Source organism: Carcharhinus amblyrhynchos, chromosome 11 (genome assembly GCF_965287045.1).
Source record: "Carcharhinus amblyrhynchos chromosome 11, sCarAmb.v2.hapA, whole genome shotgun sequence".
NCBI classification, from domain to species: domain Eukaryota; kingdom Metazoa; phylum Chordata; class Chondrichthyes; order Carcharhiniformes; family Carcharhinidae; genus Carcharhinus; species Carcharhinus amblyrhynchos.
In genome coordinates this window covers 90,459,607-90,469,603 of record NC_137334.1, presented here as the reverse complement: position 1 = coordinate 90,469,603, position 9,997 = coordinate 90,459,607, and the positions used below count along the sequence as shown (strand labels likewise).

Below are 9,997 nucleotides of genomic sequence, written 5' to 3'. Positions count from 1 at the left end.
GTGGATGAAGACTGCTTGACCTTTGTCTATTCAGAGTGCTGTTGATTGGAACTAGTCAAGGATAAATTTAACATTAACCCGGGTGATCCAATTGGATAGACTCTGCTTATTTTACTGCTCATTAGAGGCATCCCTACTTTGCACTTAATGGTACGATTAACTACATCAGGATGATAACTAAGTTAAGAGCATTGTCCCTGGTTGAATCTCTGTTGTTAATCTGTCTGCCTTATCACACTCTCCAAAAGTTATCTAGAACCTGGGGAATGGGTGACATTTAATTGTAAACTGATTACAGACTTTAGCCACTGCCTCACACCAAACAAACACACCACCTTCCATTTATATGGTCCTCTTAACAGAAAATAAAAGCAAATTATTGGGGTTGCTGGAATCTGAAACAAAAATAGAAAACGCTGGAAAATCTCAGCAGGTCCGACAGCATCTGTGGAGAGAGAATAGAGCCAGTTTAGCAAGACATTGGTAAGGCCACACTTGGAATACTGTGTGCAGTTCTGGTCACCCTATTGTAGAAAGGATATTATTAAACTAGAAAGAATGCAGAAAAGATTTAGTCGGATGCTACCGGGACTTGATAGTTTGGTTATAAGGAGAGATTGGATAGACTGGGACTTTTTCTCTGGGGCGTAGGATGCTGAGGGGTGATCTTATAGAGGTCTATAACATAATAAGAGGCGCAGATCAGCTAAGTAATCAGTATCTTTTCCCAAAGGTAGGGGAGTCTAAAACGAGAGGGGATAGGTTTTAAGTGAGAGGGGAGAGGTACAAAAAGGTTCAGAGAGGCAATTATTTCACACAGAGAATGGTGAATGTCTGGAACAAGCTGCCAGAGATAGTAGTAGAGGTGGGTACAATTTTGTCTTTTAAGAAGTGTTTAGACAGTTACATGGGTAAGATGGGTAGAGAGGGATATGAGCCAAACATGGGCAACTGGGACTAGCTTCAGGGTTTAAAAAAAAAGAAGGGCAACCTGGACAAGTTTGGCCGAAGGGTCAGTTTCTACTCTGTAAACTTCTATGACTCTGTGACTCTATGACACTGTTTCAAGTCTTTGATTTGATTTATTATTGTCACATGTATCAGCACACATTGTTTCTTGAGCACTATGCAGACAAAGCCATTCATAGAGAAGGAAAGAAGAGAGCTCAGAATGTAGTGTTACAGTCATAACTAGAGTGTAGAGAAAGAGCAACGTAATGCAAGGTAGGTCCGTTCAAAAGTTGATGGCGGAAGGGAGAAAGCTGTTCTTGAGTTGGTTGGTACATAACCTCAGATTTTTGTATTTTTTCCCTGATGGAAGAAGATGGAAGAAAGAATGTTTGGGTGCGTGGGATCCTTAATTATGCTGGCTGCTTTTCCAAGGCAGTGGGAGGTGTAAACAGAGTCTGTGGATAGGAGGCTGGTTTGTGTGATGGATTGGGCTACATTCACAACCTTTGTTAGTTTCTTGCAGTCTTGGGCAGAGCAGGAGCCCAGACCAAACTGTGATACAACCAGAAAGAATGCTTTGTATGGTGCATCTATTAAAGTTGGTGAGAGTCATAGCTAAATGCCAAATTTCCTGAGTCTTCTGAGAATGGAGCGGCGTTGCTGGGCTTTCTTAACTGTAGTATTGGCATGGGGGGACCAGGACAAGTTGTTGGTGATTTGGACACCTAAAAGCTTGAAGCTTTTGACCCTTTCTACTTCATCCCCATTGACGTAGGCAGGGGCATGGTCTCCTCTATGTTTCTTGAAGTCAATGACAATCTCCTTCATTTTGTTGACATTGAGGGAGAGAAGACCCTTCTGGATGACCCTTCATCAGGCTATAAGTGTTCTTTATCCTTTCATGGGATCAGTGTGCATCATTGGCAAAGCCAGAATTTATTAACCATCCCTAATTGCTCGTGAACTGAGTGTCTCACTCAGTCATCTCAGAGAGCAGTTAAGAGTCAACCATATTGCCGTGTCTCTGGAGTCACATGTAGGCCAGACCTGGTAAGGACGGCAGATTTCCTTCCCTAAAGGACATTAGTGAACCAGATGGGTTTTTAAGACAATCGGTGATAGTTCCATGGTCAATATTACTGAGACAAGCTTTCAATCCCAGGTGTTATTCAATGAATTTAAATTCCACCAGCTGCCATGAAAGGAATCAAACTCGTGTCCCCCCACCCCCCACTGCCCCCCCCCACCCCCACCCCACCCAAATATAGAACAAAAAAATCGTGTTGGCATCTGAAGGTTCAAAAAGCATTAGTGACAAACTGGGTCCCATTCTCCTGCCCACCCATCCGCATACCCACAAGGCTCATGAACCCTTGCTCCCTCTCCCAGCACAGCCAGCCTCTTCCCCCTCCACCTTCCCATTCTCCAAAGCTCACATCCTCAGTCAGGATGGACCTGAATCCTGGGCCTCTACCAACATCCAGATCCAGTGCTTTCTCACTCAGGAATCCCCTTTTGTTCCCGGTGATCCTTGATCCCCAGCCGCTCTGTAATCTCTGCGTTCCTCCAATCTGTCCCAATTTTACATGCTCGGGTATGCCATCAACCCCCTGGGCTCAAAACTCTGGAATTCTCTCTCTAAACCTCCCCTTCTCGCTCCCTCTATCTCTGCTCCGATAAGTTGCTCCTTAAAACCTTTTTGACCAAGTTTTGCTCACCTGTCCTAATGTCTCCTTATGGGGCGCAGACTCAAATTCTGTTCCTGTAAAGGACGTGAATCTGTACCTCACCAGAGTGAGCATCGTCCTTAGGCATCGATTCACAGACTGTACCTCAGGCCAAAACGTCTGATTTCAACAAAAAATTAGATTTTGCTCTTGGGGCTAAAGGGATCAAGGGATATGGGAGGAAGGAGGGAATCAGGATATTGAATTCCATGAGCAGCCATGATCAAAATGAATGGAGGAGCAGGCTCGAAGGGCTGAATGGCCTAGTCCTGCTTCTAGTTTCTGTGTTTCTATGACTCAATCTGAGATACGGGTGCTCCAGCTGGAAGAGATGATGGTGCAGTGCTAGTGTAATGGGATGAGTAATTTAGACGACCTTGTGTCGGAGGTTTAATTTAGTTAATAAAATGTGGAACTGAAAGCTCATGACCATGCATGGCAACTACCACCAATTATTATCACAAATGCCCACACAAAGAAATTCTTCCGCCCTTCTCTGGATTAAATTCCATTTTCCACTTTTCTGGTCAACTGACCGTTCTCTTCCTGCAGGCTGAAGATTTCCTCCTCACCACCCGTGTGGCTAAACTCTTCAGCAAAATGGTGACGGTCAAATCTACACTTGTCTTTGCCTGGTCTGGCCAAATGTGACTCCAGACACACAGCAATGTCAATGATTCTTGATTGCCCTCCAAAAATGGCACACTTAGCCACGCAGATTGGGGGTTAACTCAGGATGGGCAGCAGGATGTTGGCCTTGCCAACAATGCCCACCTTCCATGATAGTGACGTTGCCCTCTCTTGCTCTTCGTGATGGGTGAGGTTGGCAGATCTTGATGAGATACTGCAGGGCCTGTAGATCATATGAACTGCATTCACAGTGTGCTGATGGATAAGGGGGGAGCATCTTGGGCATGGTGGCAGGGGCACTTGTCCTAGACTATGCAAGCTTTCCTCATTCTCCAGTCCTGGCAATATCCCTGTAGTAAATTGGAAGGCAACTTGTGGGTCAGTAAGGAATATAGAATCCCTATAGCGCAGAAGTAGACCATTTGGTCCATCACATCTGTACTGACTCTCTGAAAGAGCTTCCTGTGATAGAAAACCCCACAGGTTCACTCCTTCAGTGAAGAAATGTTTCCTCTCTCAGTCCTCCATGGTCTATCTCCTATCCTGTGACTATGTCCCATAGTTCTGGACTTCCTAACAACAAAAAAAATCTGCATCTAGTCTCAGCAGCCCTGGTATATTGTTTCCTGTGAGCTGTCACAGACAAAACTTTCTGTTAATAGAGTACACGGGGAGAAGAAAGGAGAGGGTGCAGAATATAATGTTACAATCATAGCTAGGGTGAAGAAAAAGGTCAACTTAATACACGGTAGGTCTGTTCAAAAGTCTGATGGCAGCAGGGAAGAAGCAGCCAATTTATGCACAGCAAGATTCCACAAATTTTAGTGGGATAACAATCAGATAATTTGTTTTTTTTAGCTGTAGTTGAGGCATAACTATTGGCCAGGACACCAAACGCTAGTTCCCCTGTTGTTGAAAATAGTGCCCATATTCTCTATGTACTTCAGAGCGGAGATGGGGCCTTGTTTTAATGTTCTGTCCACATGATGTTACCTCTGCATTCACCCGCACTAGGAGGGAGAGGTGTATCAGCAACATTACTCATCTCTTTGAGCCTGTAACCGCTCTCCTCCGACACACAAGAGCCCATTCAGCAGGCCTCTCTATGAGAGAGTGTATGTTTGTTTGTCCAGCACTTCATGCTAACTGGAGATCTATCACACCGCCTGTGAAACAGATGTGGTTAGCAGGATCTAAGCGATGGATTTTACAAGCCCAGTAGGTTTGGTAGCTCCCCTGTATTGGTTGGCAACCCACATTGCAAGATATGATTCTGCTTCACTGAGCAGTGAGACTCTTGGCCTTCATTGCAAGAGGATTCAAGAAGTCGGCATGTCTTAGTGCAGCTGTACAGGGCCTTGGTGAGACCACACCTGGAGTACTGTGTACAGGTTTGTTCTCCCTACCTCACTTGCCACAGAGAGAGCGCAGCGGAGGTACACTGTGCTGATAACAGAGTTGGTGGGACTGTCCATTGAGGAGAGATTGGCTTGAATGAGACTGCAGTTTGGATCAGAATGTTGTTAGGAGTAGGTCTGTATGTTTGTGCTGTTAAACCCCTTTTGTGTATTGTTCAATCAATAGATCCTTTAGTTTGCCTCACTGAGTTACCTCAAGTTACTATAGAAATATATACCAATACATGTGACACAGAGGGATCTGGGCGTGCAGGTCCACAGTTCCTTAAAACTGGCAACGCATGTGGCCAGGGTGATTAAGAGGGCGTGTGGCATGCTTGCCTTCATCAGCCAGGGCATTGAGTATAGGAGTTGGGAAATCATGTTGCAGCTATGTAAAACCTTGGTTGGACTGCATTTGGAGTATTGCACGCAGTTCTGGTCACCACACTACCAGAGTTTCACCAGAGTTTAAAAGGATGAGAGGAGATCTGATTGAAACTGCAGCAGCGTGGTCCCTTTAATGGGTGGTCCTTCACAGACCATGTGATCAGGCCAGAACCAATGGAGCACGACGTGTGAGCATATTGGAAGTGAGGGGGTGCATGCCCGGGGTTGAGAATCTACAGTTTGGATCAGAATGTTGTTAGGAGTAGATCTGTATGTTTGTGCAGTTAAACCCTTTTTGGTCGCCGCACTTACACAAGGATATTTTGGCCTTGGAGGGAGTGCAGAGGAGGTTGACTAGGCTGATACCGGAGTTGAGGGGGTTGAGCTATGAGGAGAGGCTGAATAAACTAGGCTTGTACTCGTTAGAGTTTAGAAGAATGAGGGGAGATCTCATTGAGACGTATAAGATGATGAATGGGATGGATAGGATAGAGGTGGAGAGACTCTTCCCGCTCAGAAAGGACAGTAGGACTAGGGGGCACAGCCTCAAGATAAGGGGGGGGCGCGGTTTAGAACGGAGTTGAGGAGGAACTTCTTCACTCAAAGGGTGGTGAATCTCTGGAATTCTCTGCCCGTTGAAGTGGTGGATGCTGCCTTGCTAAATATATCTAAGACGCGGGTTGATGGGTTTTTGATAAGAGAGGGGATTAAGGGTTATGGGGAGAGAGCGGGAATGTGGAACTGAGACACGACAGATCAGCCATGATCTTATTGAATGGCGGGGCAGGCTCGAGGGGTTAGATGGCCTACTCCTGCTCCTATTTCTTATGTTCTTATGTATATTTTTCAATCAATATATCCTTTAGTTTGCCACATTGAGTCACCTTAAGTTACTACAAAGAACAAAGAACAACACAGCACGGGAAACATATACCATTAGATGTGATAATAGTAAAACAAATTTAAAGTTCATTTATTAGTAAGGCTTACATTAACACTGCAATGAAGTTACTGTGAAATTCCCCTAGTCGCCACATTCCAGTGCCTGTTCAGGTCAATGCACCTAAACTGCATGCCTTTCAGACTGGGAGGAAACCCACGCAGACATGGGGAGAACGTGAAAACTCTGCACAGGCAGTGACGCAAGCAGGGAATCGAACCCGGGTCCCTAGTGCTGTGAGGCAGCCGCGCTAACCACCGTGCTGCCCTGAAGATGTCATAGACGTGAGGCAAAGAGGACGCGAATGGTGCCATTAGGGACTGAAGAGTGTTTTAACGGTGGCGATGATAGGAGAACAGGTTATGTTGATCGGCCTGTAACAGCGCTCTGGACTCAACACTGAGTTCAACAAATTTAGGCTGTGGACTTTCCCCTTCCCCCGTTTTGATTTTGGTTCCCCTGGCTTGTCCCAACGCGCCCCCTCCCCCTCCCCCACCGTCCCTTGTTGTTTGGTTCAGCTTCCCTCTGTGCACTGACTGCTGTTCTCCTATTCGGATGTGCTGGCAGTCCGCATCAGGCCGCAGTCCTCGGCAGCTGCCTTCGCCCAATGGAAGCTGGAACAGGGAAGGAGACAGGGGAAGGGTTCCCTCACACTCACAAGCTGCTCAGGTCAGCACACTCTGTGTCAAATGTCCATTCACCCTCTGGAATCAGTGAGCTGCTCTCAACCATCAAGGGTCCATTAGCTAATGTATCGTAATTAACTTGCTTCTCAGTAAACTTAATACTTAAAATTGCTTTCAAATACTGAACTGCCTATCTTCGGCATCCATGGCCATGAAGTTAAAGATTCACAAGGCATTGCAATATCCCTCTTTGGAGAGACAAAAGAATTCAGTGGAAGCTATCGGAGTGCACATAGATCCTGGCGTCGGATATTGTGAAGAATGTGTAGCTTTTGTATCAAACTGCCCAACAACCGATTCACTCGGGGATTTAGGGTAAACATTGCTTTGGGTGACACAGTGGTTAGCACTTGCTGCTTCACAGCTCCACAGACCTGGGTTCGATTCCTGGCTCAGGTCACTGTCTGTGTGGAGTTTGCACACTCTCCTCGTGTCTGCGTGGGTTTGCTCCGGTTTCCTTCCACAGTCCAAAGATGTGTGGGTTAGGTTGATGCTAAAATTACCCCTTAGTGTCCTGAGATGTGTGGATTAGTAGGTAAAATGTGTAGGGAAGGGGATAGAGCCTGGGTGGGATTGTTGGTCAGTGCAGACTCGATGGGCCGAAGGGCCTCTTTCTGCACTGTAGGGTTCTATGATTTCTATGAATATTGATGGGTAATCTTAAATTGATATTAGCTGTGGCATTGTATTTTTAAGGTTTTATTGGATTCAGTATTAGAACAAAGACAATGGCTGGGATTCCCCCCAAAACAAAGCTAAGCGCCCAACAGGCAGGGAAAGGGAAGAATGCCCTGCTTGGTTTTTGGGTGTACTTACTGGCATGAATCTCTGACACTCTGTGCAACACAGAATTAGTCAGACCAACTCATGCTGAAAAGTTTGGGGGGGTCTGGGCGGAGTGGTGGCAAGTTTTCATCTTGCCCGAAAGGCCGGCATCAGAGTACTGAGCGGGCAACTGCGCATGTGCTGTTGTATTAATGTGGAGATCAGCACATGTCACTGGCTCCACTCACCCTCTATTGCCAGCCTCCCAATTGCTGTCCTCTGACCGCTTGCCTTCCCCAATTCCGTCCCCGAAACCACCCCTCACTCAAGCAATGCAGCGGACTGGGAGAATCCCGGCTTACGTTTTTACTTTTTAAAAAATCTTTTATAGACATATTAACATTGTATTGTACTTATTCACTTTAACATGGATTGCATGTTAAACATTTTTTGATTTGATTTGATTTATCATTGTCACATGTATTAACATTCAGTGAAAAGTATTGTTTCTCGTGCGCTATACAGAAAAAGCATACAGTTCATAGAGAAGGAAATGAGAGACTGCAGAATGTAGTGTTACAGTCATAGCTAGGGAGTAGAGAAAAGTCAACTTAATGCAAGGTAGGTCCATTCAAAAGTCTGACAACAGCAGGGAAGAAGCTGTTCTTGAGTCGATGGGACATAACCTCAGACTTTTGTAGCTTTTTCCCAATGGAAGAAGGTGGAAGAGAGAATGTTCAAGGTGCGTGGGGTCCTTAATTACACTGGCTGCTTTGCCAAGGCAGCGGGAAGTGTGGACAGAGTCAAAGGTTGGGAGGCTGGTTTGCGTGATGGACTGGGTACATTCACAACCTTTTGGAGTTCCCCACGGTTTTGGTCAGAGCAGGAGCCCACACCAAGCTGTGATACAACTCAAAAGAATGCTTTCTATGGTGCATCTGTAAAAGTTGGTGAGAGTCGTAGCTAATGTGCCAAATTTCCTTAGTCTTCTGAGAAAGTAGAGGCATTAGTGGGCTTTCTTAACTATTAACTTTCTGTAAACTTGTAAATGAGTTGGTAAAATACAACCAGCATTTCAGTTTATCCCACAGCCTTGGTCTATAGGATTTGTGATGTGGAGATGCTGGCGTTGGACTGTTAAAGCCCAACAGGCTTCCGCTCACCTGAAGAAGGAGCAGTGCTCCGAAAGCTCGTGGTTCAAAATGAATCTGTTGGACTTTAACCTGGTGTTGTGAGATTTCTTTTTGTAGGATTTGTGGCAGCTCTTGGCTGGAATATAATGAAGTACAGCACAAATGAAAAACACAACATTCAAGAATTAAACAATTTTATATAAACTGCATTTCATTTCGAAAGGTTTTTGCTTCCTTTGTGCGGTATTCTTCATCCGCCTTAGTTTCACTCTTGTTTTCTTTAATGAAGTCACTAACCCAAAGCTACTAAAATAGCACAGATCGGAGTAAAGCATTGATCGGAGTAAAGATAGGGGTCATGAGTAGAGAGGTGGTGTTGAGATGGCAGCGTGGGCTCGTTGGGCCGAAGGGCCTGTTTCCCAGGCTGATTTTGTTCTTTGTTCTTTGTTGTTTGATCAGTGGGCTAAAAATAGGAATTAAATCCATGGGTTCTGACGCGGACTATCCTTCACTCTGAGTATTTGAAATCGGAGTCTGCGTGTCAGACATTTAGCCAAGAGAAGAACCTGCTGGTGGCTTCACTGAGTCACTTTCTTCTTTCCCTGAGGTCCATTTGTATTTCACAAAGGTCGTTCCCTGGCAGGCCGCTGACGTTCAGGTATGGCAGTGGAAGCTGCCATTGAGAACCCCACAGAACCAATCCAAAAGAAATGAGAAGACTTGGACCTCTGTGTCGGATCATGCGTTCATTGCTGACCTCAGCTGCCAACATGAGCAAGGATGAGCTGCATCCCTCCAGGCCGCGGCAAAAACCTCTCGCTATGCTTCAATTCTGGTGGGCGCTTTGAGAGCCAACGTCAATGGCATTGATACATGCAGAGATAGGAATAGACCAGATATCAAATAATGCTCATGGAAAGTTGCTCCCTATTTCTCGACTTGCTTAGATATAAGATCACATGGCAGCATTATACAAAGAACAGAGAACAACACAGCACGGGAAACAGGCCCTTCGGCCCAACAAGCCTGCGCCGCCATTTCAACATTGTGAGTCCCCTCTTCCACCCGTGACCCTTGTCTGCACTTATGGCACTCCACACTGGAAACCAGATTGAGGGGAGATTAATTTAGGGACAATTATGAAAAGGTACGGTATCCTTCCAGTGCCCTGGCCAACATTCCTCCTTCGGCTGAAAGAAACAGTTAATTTAGTCACTCGTGGGTACTCGCTAAGCATAAATTGACGGATGTGCTTGCCAATAAGTAATTTGTTAGATCCAATCAAGCAATTTTAGGCTAGGCTAAGTATGTGATAAAAGATTAGGCAAAGGCAAGTTAGGGGGCGGTGACGGCCTAGTGGTATAATCGCTAGACTATT

The 9,997-nt window shown here is 45.6% G+C and overlaps 1 protein-coding gene across 2 annotated transcripts in view; it reads right to left on the bottom strand.

Annotated features, from left to right (window-relative positions):
• Nucleotides 1-8,796: 8,796 nt before the first annotated feature.
• Nucleotides 8,797-9,997, bottom strand: part of LOC145350324 (5'-AMP-activated protein kinase subunit gamma-1-like) — a 42,188-nt gene continuing 40,987 nt past the window's right edge. For both annotated transcript variants that reach the window (XM_080199542.1, XM_080199543.1), the window contains exon 13: nucleotides 8,797-9,461. Coding sequence is in view for 1 of the 2 variants with exons in the window: in XM_080199543.1 (XP_080055669.1) it covers nucleotides 9,439-9,461 (23 nt within the window). In the remaining variant the exon portion in view is untranslated. The remainder of the gene's footprint in view (nucleotides 9,462-9,997) is intronic.